This window comes from Salvia miltiorrhiza, unplaced genomic scaffold, assembly GCF_028751815.1.
Source record: "Salvia miltiorrhiza cultivar Shanhuang (shh) unplaced genomic scaffold, IMPLAD_Smil_shh original_scaffold_287_1, whole genome shotgun sequence".
NCBI lineage: Eukaryota > Viridiplantae > Streptophyta > Magnoliopsida > Lamiales > Lamiaceae > Salvia > Salvia miltiorrhiza.
The window spans coordinates 299,624-316,033 of NW_026651520.1; the positions used below are offsets into that span (position 1 = coordinate 299,624).

Below are 16,410 nucleotides of genomic sequence, written 5' to 3' on the forward strand. Positions count from 1 at the left end.
GGAGCAGTGAGAAGCTCGGGGCCGATTGAAGGCTTTGACAATTCGTTGGAAAATCTAGAGGACGAATTCATAGATATTGAAATGTATGGTGGCCGATTAGATTTTTGGATTATGTTAAAAGTAAGGAGCTCTGATTTGAGATATCGAAGGGGAAGAACAATCAGGGTGAGGGGTTCTAGCCATCGTTGTTGCGCTGGTTACGCTGACGACGGTATCCAAGCGGTGGCGAAGAAGGGGCAACGGGAGGTATCACTTTCTATTTATGTTATCTATATTTACTGTAGAGAGAGAAAGAGAGAGATTGAGTGAAATGTCAGAGGAGGCGGCTGGTGTTGCCGAATTTTCTGTGAAAATTTTCAATAGGTATAATAATGGGAGAATCAGAGGTAGCATCGAATTAGCTAATTCTCACCAAAGATGGTGATAATTTGCCGGATTTTGGAGGTGTCGTCGTCGCGTTGTTGAAGTAGTGTGATGGGTTTACACAATTTTTCTTTGTTTGAGAATGATAAAGATTTTTTCGGTGAAGATATGAGGTTCTCCTCCTTCGATTTTTAGTGTAATTTTTAGAGACGAGGGAGGTGGCTAGAAGCTAAATCTATTGGTGAGAGTTTGCCGGGGAAAAAATAAATAAATAAAAAAATGGTGATTTTGTTTTTTTAATCATGAATCAAATTAATCAAATCACATTTTGTAAATTGTGATGGTATATAAGCATTAAGGAATTACAACTAATCTCATGCAAGGAGGGACTTCTCATCAAATACTAGATTGTTAGTAAAGTTGTTAAGTTCTATTCAAATGCTAATTTTGGTCGTTGATTTAGTGGGACTCATGTTGTTGCTGCGGTTGAATATATACTCATAATGTATCACACGAGTGGTGTGATGTAACTGCATTCATTCTAGAATTCAAGGGAGAGAGAACTGTGTGTTATTAAAATAAGCAAGCTAAGCATAGCCATAGCCGGAGCTCGAAGCTTGTTCTGTAACTTTTCTTGTTCTCTGATCATCAATAAGAAACCATTCTACTTTTCTCCGTGAACGTAGGCACTTGTGACCGAACCATGTAATCTTTTTGTTTGTTTGAGTTTCTTTAGTTTTGAGTTGATATCTATAAGTCCAATTCTTTAATTGCTATTGCTTGATCAAAATCAACACATTTTATGAAACAAACAAAATCAATCAAATGCAGCACAAAAACTCAAGAATAAAATCCATCCAGAAAATGTAATATAAACCCGAAAATCCAAATGGGAGGTCCAAATTGCATATTAGAATCTGGGCAAGTGATATAATTAATAGCTAAAACAATGCGAATATAGAATCAATATGCTTTTTCTAGAGATTGGAACAGATAAATTGGATTGACTTCGATCGCAGTGGCTGCGCGGATGAGGTGAGTCAGATTCATAGTTTTCGAAAAAACCATCAACATGCTATAGTTCGAATGAGACACAAATTGAACATCAATACATATCAGTGTTTAGGAAAATAAATAAATAAATACTCCCTCCGTCCCACTAGACTTGGCACTTTTGAGTTGGGCACAGAGATTAAGAATAAAGGGTTAAGAGTGTAAAGTAGGTAGGGTCCACTTATTTTATGTGAGTAGAGAAAGTAGGGACCACATACTATTTTAGGAAAGTGCCAATTCTAGTGGGACAAACAAAAAAGGCAAGTGTGCCAAGTCTAGTGGGACGGAGGGAGTATTAAACATCAACGACTTAGCTCAAGAAGGCTAATGTAGAGTGAAACTTTGGCAACTTTGTATTAACTTTGGGAATTTTTGAATGCGTAAAGTGTATAGCATGGATGATTATGTTTACAATGAGACTTTACACGTATTTATAGGCTAAAAACATGTAACGCCCTGTATTTTCTTGAGCTTAGCAATCCTTAATTCGGTCTCATTAAGGGTATATTCTTACTATAGAGTATTTATGCATCCGTGCGTATGATGAGATAAGATTTAAGAAGAGTCTAATTGAAAGCGATTTTATTTTCTCGGGCCTTAAAAACCCTAATCACTAGAACCCAACTTCACACTATTTTTGAATGTCAATGTGATTATTTCACTTAGTAGAATATTCATGCGTGATTATTGATGCATTATTATTATGATATTATTAATATCATAAGTGAGACATATTATATTTTGCCTACATTCACTTTCTCATAGTTTTATTTAATTTCCATGAGATGCATGTGAAGGGTTGTATACTAAAAGGAAGACTTTATGCTTGTATACATTGGTTCCGTTGTTCACTGTGATTCTTCTATCTGAAATATTGTTATCGCGTAATCCTATTATAATCCAATTTATCTCATACTATAGATTATATGGTGTGTTGTAGATCATAGAAGATCATATAATTGGAAAAAGTTGGTCCCATTTCAGATATGAATGTTACCCCACTTTGAATGTTTTATTTGCTAAGCCGCTTATTGGTCCGAATTTTTCGGAATGGAAGCGCAATCTGGGATTTGTCCTAGACGCGGAAGAGATTGAGTTTGTGCTTACTACTCCCGCTCCCACAAACTTTCATACTCGGTCTTCCGAAGAGCAAAGAGCGGCCCATAAGCGGTGGCATAGGGCGAATAATATGGCGAAAGCTTATATTATGACCACTATATCTTCTGCGTTGCAGTTGCAACATCAGTTGTTGGAGACTGCGGCTGCAATTATGAGGAACCTCGAGGAGCTCTTTGGGAATCGGACCGATCAGTCCGTTTTGAACTCATGAGGAAACACATGTCTTCAAAGATGATGGAAGGTTTGTATGTGCGCGAGCACGTGCTTGGAATGATTAATCATTTCAATGAGCTGACCGTGCTCGATGGAGGAATCGAGGATGTTACTAAAGTAGACATGGTTCTCCACACTCTGCCCAAATCCTACGAAAACTTCCGACTCAATGCCGTAATGAGCAAGAAAAAGTTCACTCTAAATGAACTGCTTAAAGAGTTGGTTGCGGCTGAGGGGGTCATGGGAAAGAGTCCACAGGCTTTGGCCACTGCCACAGGACCCAGTTTTCCACCGAAAGGTAGGTAGAAGAAAGGGCCCCATGGCAAGAAAGGCCAAGCAAAAGGTGGGAGCAAGAAGAAGCTAGGCCCGACCGGAGGCGTTGGCAAGCCAAAGGGGAAAGGGAAATGCTTCAAGTGTCAACTAGTAGGACATTGGAAGTCTGACTGTCCCATGATGAAGAAAGCTCAAGGTATTTCTACTGCTCTTGTAACAGAAACATACTCAGTTTCGAGATCTTCCCATCAATGGGTTGTTGACTCGGGTGCAACTGACCATATTTGTTATACCTTGCAGGGGTTCCTGCGGACAAGAGAGCTTAGTGGAGGCGAGCTAGCACTCTCCATGGGAAATGAAGCAAGCTTACCTGTTGTTTCAATTGGAGATGTGAATTTGTTGATTGATGGACATATTTTGGTTTTGAGAGATGTACTCTATGTTTCGGGTTTTCGGAAAAACTTGATTTCTACTATTCAATTACGAAAGTATGGATATTCTGTTCTTTTAGAAGACAGTGCAGTATTCATCAAATATGGTCAAGTTTTATTTGGAAGTGCGGCTGATTCTCTTTGTACTTTTTCATGTCCATTCGATTATTCTTCATCTGCTTATACTTTGACTTCAAACCAAAAGAAGAGAAAGGCTTCTTCTCTGGAGAACTAAACTCTTCTTTGGCACCTAAGATTGGGTCACATCAATCTAAGGAAGATCCAAAGACTGATTTCCGATGGTATCTTGGAGTCTCTCCAAGTAGAACCAATCCCAGTCTGTGAATCTTGCATAGAGGAAAAGATGACGACTCGGCCTTTCAAGGCAAAGGGGTATAGGGACAAAGAAGTGTTGGAACTGGTTCATTCTGACTTGTGTGGACCTATGTCCACTCAAGCTCGTGGAGGGTACGAGTATTTTGTCACTTTCATTGATGATTACTCAAGGTACGAATACATTTACTTGTTGCGCTACAAATCTAAATGTTTTGACAAGTTTCAAACATTCAAGGCGAAAGTAGAAAAACGACATGGTAAAAGTATCAAGTCACTGCGATCTGACCGTGGTGGCGAATACCTCAGTAACGAGTTTAGAGCATACTTATTAGAATCTGGGATTACATCTCAGTTGACTACACCGGGTACACCCCAACAGAATGGTGTAGCAGAGAGAAGAAATAGGACTCTTCTAGAAATGGTTCGTTTGATGATGAGTTTCGCTACTTCACCTATTTCGTTTTGGGGATATGCCTTAGAAACAGCTGGTTACATTCTTAACTTAGTGCCTTCTAAGTCGGTTGTAAAGACCCCGTCTGAGCTGTGGTCAGAGCGCAAGCCTTCTCTTAAGCACATCCGGGTTTGGGGCAGTCCAGCACACGTGCTGAACAAGGATGCCGATAAGTTGAGCCCTAGAACTGAAGTAAGCTGTTTATAGGATATCCTAGAGTAACGAAAGGTGGTTATTTTTATTGTCCTAAGGATCAGAAAGTCGTTATTAGCACTAACGAAAGATTCTTGGAAGAGGACTATGTAAATAACCACAAAAGTAGGAGCCAAATCGTCCTCGATGAGGTCAAAGATATTGGCACGACAAGTCAACCAACTCAGCCAATTGTGCAAGATGTAGTACCTCAAGTCTCATTAGAAAACGCACAAGCTGTCGATACTGGATCTGCAATAGTGCCACATCGTAGTGAGAGGGCATCAAAGGGCAAACCACCCAATCGATATGCGTTTGTCAACGAATCTACGGATTCAGTTGATGATGGGCTTGTCGAAAAAGATCCCTGGACTTACTCAGAAGCACTAGCAAATCCAGATGCTCTTCAATGGGAAGCATGTATGGTTTCTGAATATGAATCCATAATTGCCATGGATGTATACGAGAAATGTTTGCTACCTGTTGGTCGTGAGGCCATTGGTTGCAAATGGGTATACAAACGCAAGAGAGGACCAGACTGGAAGGTTACGGCCTTCAAAGCGAGACTAGTAGCGGAGGGTTATACTCAACGACCTGGTATCGATTATGAGGAAACTTTTTCGCCAGTAGCCATGCTTAAGTCTATCCGAGCTCTCTTGGCCATGGCTGCCCATATGAACCTAGAGGTGTGGCAAATGGATGTCAAGACCGCATTCTTGAATGGGTATCTTGAGGAAAATAGAGATATCTATATGGTACAACCAGAGGGGTTCATCAAGGAAGGTGAGAAGAATCTAGTGTGGAAGCTCAATTAGTCCATTTATGGACTTAAGCAAGCTTCACGATCCTGGAACAAATGTTTCGATGACGTGGTCAAAACTTATGGTTTTAGGCAGTGTGTCAACGATAGTTGCGTTTATAGGGTCTGTATCGATGGGAGTTTGATATTCCTTATACTTTATGTGGATGACATACTTCTCATTAGCGATAATGTGAATGTACTGTCTGGCATTAAAGAGTGGTTATCCCAACAGTTTCAAATGAAGGATCTAGGAGAGGCAGCATATATTCTCGGGATAAAGATTGGTCGTGACCGATCTAAGAGAATGTTGAGTTTGTCTCAAACATCCTACATTGACACTGTTTTGGCATGGTTCAGCATGCCGAATGCCAAGAAAGTGTCGCAGCCCGTCATCTAGCCAGTGATAGCGTAGATTGGGTATCGATACGACTTATAAAAAGATAGGGTAAAAACAAGCGAACTAGAAGACTCATCAAGCGGAAGTTACTAATAATTCAAGTTAAAGCAATAAAATATCATCAAACTTAATAGAAACATGGTCGGCTTCATACATTCAAATGTATCAAGGTTCTAGTCAATGAAAACAAAAGGGAGTATAGTTAAATATTTACAATGATTCATAAAGTTCAGGGTAGCACAGCATAACGTGATCAAACTATATGTATGAAGACATATAGCTGAGAGTAACAATCCTAATTAAGTTCATAGCTAGTCTTCAACTAATCACACTACCGTATAGGAGTAAAATACGGTACTAAAAAGGTCGTCTATGAACAACAGCCCTCCAGCGATCCCCCAATCTCTCTCCTTGCTCATCCTGCACATTTAGAAATACATGCAGGGCTGAGTATAAAATACTCAGTGGACATAAGCCGAAAATAAACAATCTCACTCTTAGAGCTATACAATTAACTTGCCATTTATACATCACACAGGGGTTTTTCTTTAAAAGAACCTGTGTAAGCAATTGATAAATTATAAGCATCATAAAGTAATGAAAAATAGACTGCAGTCATAAATACTTAGCATGTAGTACCACTTCTACAACTTATCATCATCATGGTACTGAGAAGTAGGCCTCCTTCTCAAGCACCGTAACCGGCCGACCTGACAGTCGGCTCACGGTCATTTCTGATCGGCCAACCCGGTATACAGCTCACAGTTACCTCCGTGTACATAATCCCGCCTTAGGCAGGACCCGAAATCATTTCATCCGTAGAGGGTAACATACAGGCTCGTCGTCATCAAAACTCGGCAAGTTAATTAGTTCAAACATCAATTTATCTCAAGTCATCTTAAAACTTATAGACATCATCATAATCATTATTTAGAAAGCCTGTAATAGAGGTATTAGAAAGTAATGCCCACCTGGAAATCTTAGCTTTGGTCCTCGTACTTCGGAGAAATCCTACTTATGCCCTTGACTCGTGTCTTCAGATATCATCATTGGCATAGACGATTCATGTAATAAAATAAACGTCAATCAGACAAATCCTTACTAGGTTTACTATTCTCATCTAAGTACTAGTCTTCCCTTCTCATTGTTTCCTTGTAACTAATCACTCTTCGTAACCAAAACACTTTTATAATAATACTTCCTAATTATTCATTGATTCCATTATCAACCACATACCAAAGTTTTAAGTTAATATGTTCATTAAGGAAAGACTTCTAAATACACAAACCCAGATAACCCTTAGCAATCACAAACTAAAGTTATGAGGTTATATCACATTCTTTAATATATACTCGATAATTCACATAATGCTTAATGATATTACTAAGTGGTTTTTAATACCTCAAGAGAACCAATTTGGTTAAGTAAATTAAACTCGAAAAATGTGTTATATATATATATAAACACACACACACATATATATATATATATATATATATATATATATATATATCCCATTAGCATTTTTATGAATTACTAAGGTGTATACTTATCGTCATTAACACATGCAATTTACTAAATCAAAGGTAGGTGTACTTTGTGAAAAACCATACTTGACTTTATATACTCTGTCCCAACTTCAAGCAATAAACTGCTTTACCTCGGAACTCTCCTGGGTTTGGAACTCATACCGTTTGAAACCTCTTGACGTCTAGTTTCATTTAAAAGAAAGTAGGTTGCAAAACTCTAAGTGGTTTAAGTGATATGACCATTTTCCTACAGTCTACCATTTTCGACAGTTTTGTGCAACTGAAATTTTTGATTTTAGAAAAATAGTAGATCTTGTCAAAAAGACTTAAAATTTTATGGGTAGCTAGCTAACATGCTCAACTTGTTTATATAAAAATTTGGAAACCATAAACTCAGAATAAGCTACTGGAAAAGTGACTCTAATATCAGTTTCTTCCATACTTCCGGTAGAAAGTTGCAGTTGGAGACTCATAATTTAAAAGGGTGTCAAACGATGTCCAAAAGACCTCAAATTTTACATGAACGTTCCTAACACTTATATATACATACCATAAATATTTCAAGGTTTTTGGGTATCAATAACCCTGTCGAATTCAATCAAGTCAGTAGCTTAAAAGCTAGCCAATTAACTCAACAACCTAGTCCATTTTAAGCATATAGCCAAGCATACTTTATTTTCTTGTCAAACCAATTCATCATAATCTTTATCAATCATCATTTTAATCCATCAACAATCATAGCTACAATCTCATAAGCTCATTTTTTTATACTCTAGCCCTTACTTTCTTCATGAACTTAAACTTTCCAACATCACACAACCAACATCTTTATAAACCATATCTTGAAATCAAATCATGCTTTTCACTCAAAGACCAATAATTAACACCTTAATAGCATGCATATACTAGTTAGAAGACGACAAAATTTTAGAAGACTTCCAATCCTAGTATTTTCGAATTCATGCTTTGATCTTCCATTTACATGTTTATCAAGCTTAAAAAAAAATAGGTTCATGTGTTTAGAAGCTTACTCTATCATTTTTTTGAAGAGGAAAAGTATAGCTCCTCCTTCTTGAAACCATGCTTTCTATCACACTCAAGCTTTTGATTTATGGAGATAATGATGTTTTGAGCATGATTTAAGAGCTTTCTATGGTGTAGAATTGATCTATGGAGCTTTGGTTATGCCCAACAATGGAAGGTGTTGATGGAGAAAGAGAGAGAAAAGTGAGATGAAAGGGACGGCTGCTATGGTGAGGATGAAAGAAAAAGGTGTTATACATATATAACCTCATTTACTTAGCCATCAAGTATTGGATAATAACACATGCTTAATTATCCACTTGCATAAATATCTTATCCATCTATCCACTTGCTTTGACTTCTTCCGCACCAGAGCAGAGATCGACTTCAGCTCTGCCACTCAGAGCAGAGCAGAGCTCAGCTTTCAGCTCTGCCATCAGAGCAGAGCTTGACTCAGCTCTGCCTCCAGAGCAGAGCTCGACTCAGCTCTGCCTCCAGAGCAGAGCTCAACTTCAGCTCTGCCTACAGAGCAGAGCTCGTCTCAGCTCTGCCTCCAGAGCAGAGCTCGTCTTCAGCTCTGCCTCCAGAGCAGAGCTCGACTCAGCTCTGCCTCCAGAGCAGAGCTCGTCTTCAGCTCTGCCTCCAGAGCAGAGCTCGTCTTCAGCTCTGCCTCCAGAGCAGAGCTCGTCATAGCTCTGCCTCCAGAGCACAGCTCAACTTCAGCTCTGCCTCCAGAGCAGAGCTCGTCTTCAGCTCTGCCTCCAGAGCAGAGCTCGACTCAGCTCTGCCTCCAGAGCAGAGCTCGACTTCAGCTCTGCCTCCAGAGCAGAGCTCGTCATCAGCTCTGCCTCCAGAGCAGAGCTCGACTTCAGCTCTGCCTCCAGAGCAGAGCTCGTCTTCAGCTCTGCCTCCAGAGCAGAGCTCGTCATCAGCTCTGCCTCCAGAGCAGAGCTCGACTCAGCTCTGCCTCCAGAGGAGAGCTCGACTTCAGCTCTGCCTCCAGAGCAGAGCTCGACTCAGCTCTGCCTCCAGATCAGAGCTCGACTCAGCTCTGCCTCCAGGGCAGAGCTCGACTTCAGCTCTGCCTCCAAAGCAGAGCTCGACTTCAGCTCTGCTGCCAGAGCAGAGTTAAAAACTCGCCAGAGCATAGCTGACTGACTCAGCAGAGCAGAGCTAACTGACTCGGCCGGAGCAGAGCTCAATTTTAGCTCTGTTACCAGAGCAGAGCTCGGGTTTTCAGCTCCGTCTCCAGAGCAGAGCTAGGCTCAACATCAGCTCTGCTTCCAGAGCAGAGCTCGGATACGCCAGAGCTCGGCTCGCCAGAGCTGCCACCGACTAAAGGAAGAAAAGAAAATTTTTAACTTCTTCTTAGTTCAAACAACATCTCTATACATCCTTATTTCCTCAAAGTATTTCATTTACTAGACTCATCATGGAAAATATAATAGCTCATACTATTGGGATATCTCATCTCATCATAAGATTATTTTTATATCTCGGTGCTCTTAAAAATAAATCTCAAAATATTTATAATTAGGTAAAAAGCGGGGTGTTACATCCTACCCCCCTTAAAAAAATTTCGTCCCGAAATTTACGTTATTTACCTTTGGGAAAAAGCTCGGGGTACTTCTCCTTCATCTTCTGCTCAAGTTCCCAAGTTGCTTCTTCTTGGCCATGGTGTCTCCATTGGATTTTCACCGAAGCAATTGATTTGTTTCGCAACTACTGTATTTTCCTATCTAGAATAACTTCTGGCCTCTCCTCATAGCTCAAGTCCGGTTCCAGGGATACTTCTTCTTGGTGAATGACGTGTTTTGGATCAAACACGTACTTCCTCAGTTGAGATACATGAAAAACGTCGTGGACGTTTGCGAAGTGTGGTGGCAACGCAAGTCTGTAAGCAACGGGGCCTACTTTCTCTAGTATATCATACGGTCTTATGTACCTCGGTTTGAGTTTTCCTTTCACTCTGAATCGATGCACTCCTCGAGATGGGGAAACCTTCAGAAAAACTTTATTTCCCACATCAAAATGAATCTCTGTTCTTCTGGTATCTGCGTAGGACTTCTGACGATCTTGGGCCTCCTTGATTCTCTGACGAATCTGTCGTACAGTAGAAATCATTTCTTCTACTGCTTCAGGTCCAAGTATCTTTCTTTCTCCTACTTCGTCCCAATAGAGCGGAGATCTACACTTCTTCCCATACAAGGCTTCATATGGAGCCATGTTAATAGTTGACTGGAAACTATTATTATAAGCAAACTCAATTAAGGGCAAAGCTTGTTCCCATTGGGTTCCTTTGTCTAGCACAACAGTTCGGATCATATCTTCCAGAACTTGTATAGTCCTTTCAGATTGTCCGTCTGTCTGAGGATGAAAAGCTGTACTAAAGTTCAATTTAGTACCCAACTCCTTCTTCATGCTTATCCAAAACCGTGAGGTAAATTTGGAATCTCTGTCGGATGTAATCGTCATCGGTACTCCATGCAGTCGTACTATCTCTCGCACATAGATCTGAGCTAGCTTGTCAGATCCATAAGTAATCGAAATAGGTATAAAATGGGCACTCTTCGTCAATCTATCAATGACTACCCAAATGGCTGTGTTTCCTCTTTTCGACTTCGGCAATCCAGTGACAAAGTCCATAGCTATGTGATCCCACTTCCATTCGGGAATCTCTAACGGGTGTAGTTTGCCATATGGTCTTTGGTGTAGTGCTTTTACTTGTTGACATGCCAAACATCTTTCTACGAAAGCTGCTATCTCTCTCTTCATTCCTTCCCACCAAAACCTAGTTTTCAGATCTTGGTACATTTTCGTGCTTCCTGGGTGTGCGGCGTACGGAGTGTCATGAGCTTCGCTCAAAATTTCATTCTTCAACTCATCTCTATCAGGCACACACAATCTTCTTTCGTATAAGATGGCATTGTCTGCCGCTTCTTGATAACTTTCCATTTTCTCAGTTCGAATCCTCTTACGCAATTTCTCCATTTTCTCATCTTCTCGTTGCGCCCCGATAATCCTTGATCGCAAATCCGGTGCAATACTCAATGTGGCCAATACGACCTCTGTCGTTTGTGGTGGTAATATAACTTCTATGTTCATCCTCTCGAATTCTCTGATCAAGTCCTTTTCTTGGGTAAGGAGAAATCCCAATTCTACTTGATTACTTCTACTCAAAGCATCAGCTACAACGTTAGCCTTTCCAGGGGTGATAATTAATTCCACAATCATAATCTTTTACTAACTCGAGCCATCTTCTCTGTCGCATATTGAGATCCTTTTGCTCGAAGAAATATTTGAGACTTTCGTGATCGGTGTATATCTCACACCGTACTCCATAAAGATGGTGTCTCCATATCTTCAATGCGTGTACCACTGCTGCTAATTCTAAATCATGCGTTGGATAATTCATCTCATGTGGTCTAAGTTGTCGTGAAGCATAAGCTATCACTTTTCCGTCTTGCATAAGTACACATCCTAGACCATTCTTTGACGCATCCGTGTAGACAGCGTACTCTTTATCTGCCCTTGGAACAGCTAGCACTGGAGCAGTGGTGAGTCTCTTCTTCAATTCTTGAAAACTTCGCTCACACGTGTCAGTCCACTCATACTTGACATCCTTCTTTAGCAGGTGCGTTATTGGCTTAGCAATTTTTGAAAAGCCCTCAATGAACCTTCGATAATAACCTGCTAACCCTAGAAAACTGCGTATTTCATGTTGCGTAGTTGGTGATCTCCATTCTTGTACAGCTTGTACTTTTGTTGGATCTACCTCAATTCCCCTTGCAGAAACGATGTGGCCCAGAAAATTGACTTCCTTGAGCCAAAACTCGCATTTGCTAAACTTAGCGTAAAGTTTCTCAACTCGCAATTTCTCTAACACGATCCTTAGATGTTCTTCATGTTCCTGTTTACTTCTCGAGTAAATCAAGATATCATCGATGAAGACTACCACGAACTTATCTAAGTATTCGTGGAAAACCCGGTTCATGAGGTCCATGAACACAGCAGGGGCATTCGTTAGTCCAAAAGGCATCACTATAAACTCATAGTGTCCATATCTTGTACGAAATGCCGTTTTCGGAATATCCTCTGACCGTATCTTCAGTTGATGGTATCCCGATCTTAAATCAGTCTTCGAAAAAGTATTCGCCCCCTGTAGTTGGTCGAACAGGTCATCTATTCGGGGCAGAGGATACTTGTTCTTCAGCGTCACCTTATTCAACTCACGATAATCGATGCATAACCTCAAGCTGCCATCTTTCTTCTTGACGAAAAGAACTGGTGCTCCCCACAGGGAAACACTGGGTCGAATGAAACTCATGTCCAACAATTCCTGCAGTTGGAGCTTTAATTCCTGTAACTCTGCCGGTGCCATTCTATAAGGTGCTTTTGATATTGGTGCGGCTCCGTGCTCAAGGTCGATTGTAAACTCGAGTTGCCGATCGGGTGGCAACCCTGGCAAAGCTTCAGGAAAAACGTCTTGATACTCCCACACAACTGACACGTCGTCGATGTTTGCCTTTGATTCCTCGTTTTGATTTAAGTATACAACGTACGCAGTTGTATCATTCCTCTCCAAAAGCTTTTTGGCTTGTAGCGCTGAGATGATTGGCGCCTTTTTCCATTTCCTTTCAATGCCAATAAAAGAGGTAGACTCTTGGCCGGGAGGTTGAAAAGATATGCGTCTCTCCTTGCATTGTATCGTCGCATGGTTTTCCTCTAACCAATCCATTCCCAATATAATGTCTAAATGCCACATAGGCATTACCCTCAGGTTTCTAGCCTTAAGCTTAATTGATCCCAACTTAAATTCTAAGTTAGGACACACACGTGAAACCGTAAAAGTTCTGCCTATGGGAGTGGTTACCCTTAGATGTTGTGGAGCAGGTTCTACGTTCAGTTCTAACGTATCCACGCACGGAATGGAGATAAAAGAATGCGAAGCTCCAGTATCAAATAATATTACTATGGGTACTCCTTTTAACTCACCCATACCTGCTAAATTTCCTTGATTCCCATTCTTCGCTTTCTGATCAATGGCAAACACTCTCTGGTGATGTCGCTGATTCGCCTGCGGGGCTAGAGGTTGCCTTCCCGCCTGATGTGGTCGGTAAGCTTGTTGTTGGCGCTGTGGCGGCGGTAACGGTAGATGTCCTTCCATAGCCCTAAGCTGTGGCTGGAACGGTTTTGGTCGCCCTTCGCCTCCACTTTGCTGACGATTAGGACATTGATTTGAATAATGTCCAGCCCTTCCACAGGTATAGCAGTTGTTCATTCCACTCTTGCATTCTCCCAGATGTAGCTTGTAACATTTCGGACAAGGGGGTATCCCTCGAGGTCCGTGTGGTGTTGCCGGAGGTCCAGCATAAGGTCGCTTATCTCTATTTTGAAATTATGGTGGTGCATTCTGGTACTGCCATGGCTTTTTAAACTCTTGACTTCGGTCTTCCCATTTCCTCTTTCCCTTCTGTCCCTGTCCCGAAAAAGGTTGATTTCCCCTCTGAGGGTTCGGGTTCGACTGGGGTACAGAAATTTGACTCGTCTTTTCTGGCTGCATTGCCAGTTCCATATCCAATGCTCGATTTAAAGCTTCAGCATATGACAACGCACTCTGACTTGCCAAGAAAACTCGTATCTCTTGCTTTAGTCCAGAGCAAAACAACTCTAACATCTTCTCGTCCGTATCTACTCGATATGGTGCATATCGAGCCAAATCACAAAACAGACGATCGTACTCAGCTACTGTTTTGTTTCCCTGCCTCAGATTTACAAATTCCGTCTCCTTCTTCTTTCTATAACTTCGTGGTACATATTTTTCGCACAGCTCTATCTTAAATTGCTCCCAAGTTAGAGCAGCCATCTGTTCTGGGGTCATGGTTTTCTGCTTTGCTTCCCACCAAAAATCCGCTGATCCCTTAAGCTGATATGACATACACATAAGACGCTCGGGATCATCACATCGCATAAATCTAAAAATCCGCTCCATGCTTCTTATCCATTCTTCAGTTTCCGCAGGATCTCCAGACCCATTAAAGGTAGGTGGATTTTGCCTCAAAAAGAGTTCTTCTATTCTTCTTTCTGGCTGTGGAGGGGGTGGTGGTGGCGTAGGTTCTCTTTGTTCCTCCTCTTCCTCTTCTTGATTTCTATATCTCCTTCTTGGCGGCATTCTTAAAAAGAAAACATACGTCAGCTCTTAAAACTAGTTCTTCTAAATTATCCATCTTAGGGTTCTTACTCAACATCATATTACCTCTATAACATTTATATCTCTTAGTGGAAAATCTCTTTTTGTATTCAACATCATAATAGGAAAGCATAAAATAAAACTCTTATTTATAAAAGACCCTCAGGTCATCATCATATATATATATGAAAATTGCCTCTTACGAGGACTTTTACAAAAAGGGATATATACAGCAAAAAGTCCCTAATACATACTATGACGCTCTATCAAAATGATCGTCATACGTACTAGGCATCTATATATGTTAGATACCGATATACACACTATACTATGCATCTCTATCTATATACATCTATCTTCATATAAGCATCTCCATCCCATCATCATATGTAGCTACTCTCACTCAGACCCATCCAGTCCCACCGAAAGCATCTCCGGATACTCTACTTCCCGCATCATCTACTGTCATATCCTCTCTGGGCTCAATCTCCTCATCCTCACTAGGCTCGGTCTCCTCACTATCATCATCATCCTCCGTCTCATCCTCAACATCTGTGTCTACCATCGGGTAACAAATAGATGGCTCCGGAATAGGCTCCCATACATCGACTCCGTCAGCAGTGGTCCGACGCCGTAGTGGTCGGGTCTGTCCATGCCCAATTGTCATCTCTGGCGTCTCCTCGTCTGGGTCCTCATCATCACTATCAATCGGAAACGGATGAGACGGTCCCTCATGTGCATCTCTGGATGGTGGGTATAGAATAGGGTGCATATAATGCTGAAACTCAAGTGTGCCAGGCTCAGGTAGAGGAGTAACCCTCGGGTAAGGATCAAAAGGCACATACTCGGTACAAGGCATCGGAGATGGAATAGGTGGTATAATCTCTGAAGGAGGCAATGAAAATGGTGATGTCGCTGGGGCCGGCTCCCAAGGAGGCAGATCAGCACTGGGAAAGGGTATCAATGTCAAATAATGAAATGGATCAAAATCCATGTATGGCGTCCTAGTCTGCAGAATGCCCGACTCCGGAACAGCAGAATCCGGAACAATGGGCTAAAAAACAACGGCCTTATCAGGCACGAATGGCTCCGGAATATACGGAACCTCATCAACTGGGGGTGCAGGTAAGATCTGTCGGAGGAGGGGGTGCATCATAAGGTGGCGGTGGGGGATCATCAAACACAAAGTAGCGGTGACTAATCGTCGCTACAAAACCCCTAAAATCTGCCCGCACAAAACGTCCAAACTTATCCCTAACGATACACTGCGGCACCAGGGAAGCTGCCCAATCCTGCCATCCAGGTGGTAACAGTGGAATCAAAAGGGTGATAGCTGTCGCGTCATCAATCCTATATGCGGTAGTCTCTAGCCATCGTCTATGATAATGTGCTACAAACTCACCCAACGTGTCACCCTCCTGCGGCCTAATATCTCGAAACCATCGACACATCATCTCTTCTAAATGTCGCTGCATCCTGAAATAAAATTCTAACTTCTATCACATCAAGGATAAGGAACTTACTTGATACATCTCAAACAATGACATACTCAATCTCGTTTGGTACGGTGGTGCATTGGCTATTCTAGCCTCAATATTTCTCCATTTATTCCAAAACCACTGGCTCACATCATATTCCATCACCTCAAGCAGTTCCATCCATCAAAACATTTCATATCTCGTTAGTACATCAAAACAACATTCAACATAAACACAGTACAAAAATAACTCGTACCTCGATAAGCCGGAGGAGATGGGGCGCTGAGGTGTTGTTTTAGACTTACTCTCAATCTTACTTTCACTCTAGCCTAAGGATTCAAGGTAGGCTAGACTCAATCTCAAGGTAGGATTTAGTCTCATGAGTAAATGAGATCATAAGATTTACTCAACTCAAGGATAGTTGAAATCAATCATTTGGCTCAATTGTGAAAGTTTAACTCAATCAAGGAGTTTGAACTTTATCAAGAATGAAACTCAGAGCAAACGACCTGCTCTGATACCACTCTGTCGCAGCCCGTCATCTAGCCAGTGATAGCATA

The 16,410-nt window shown here is 41.3% G+C and overlaps 2 protein-coding genes across 2 annotated transcripts; both read right to left on the minus strand.

Annotated features, from left to right (window-relative positions):
• Window positions 1–13,580: 13,580 nt before the first annotated feature.
• On the minus strand, window positions 13,581–14,174 carry LOC131003889 (uncharacterized). Its single transcript, XM_057930459.1, has one exon. The coding sequence runs from the start codon at window positions 14,172–14,174 to the stop codon at window positions 13,581–13,583; it is 594 nt and encodes a 197-aa protein (XP_057786442.1).
• A 601-nt stretch (window positions 14,175–14,775) lies between these two features.
• LOC131003890 (uncharacterized) lies at window positions 14,776–15,366 on the minus strand. Its single transcript, XM_057930460.1, has one exon. The coding sequence runs from the start codon at window positions 15,364–15,366 to the stop codon at window positions 14,776–14,778; it is 591 nt and encodes a 196-aa protein (XP_057786443.1).
• Window positions 15,367–16,410: the final 1,044 nt, after the last annotated feature.

What these genes read in the sequence shown, in the direction of transcription:
- LOC131003889 (XM_057930459.1), bottom strand. Translation starts at nt 14,174, where the DNA reads ATGGAGCGGATTTTTAGATTTATGCGATGTGATGATCCCGAGCGTCTT.
- LOC131003890 (XM_057930460.1), bottom strand. Translation starts at nt 15,366, where the DNA reads ATGGATTTTGATCCATTTCATTATTTGACATTGATACCCTTTCCCAGT.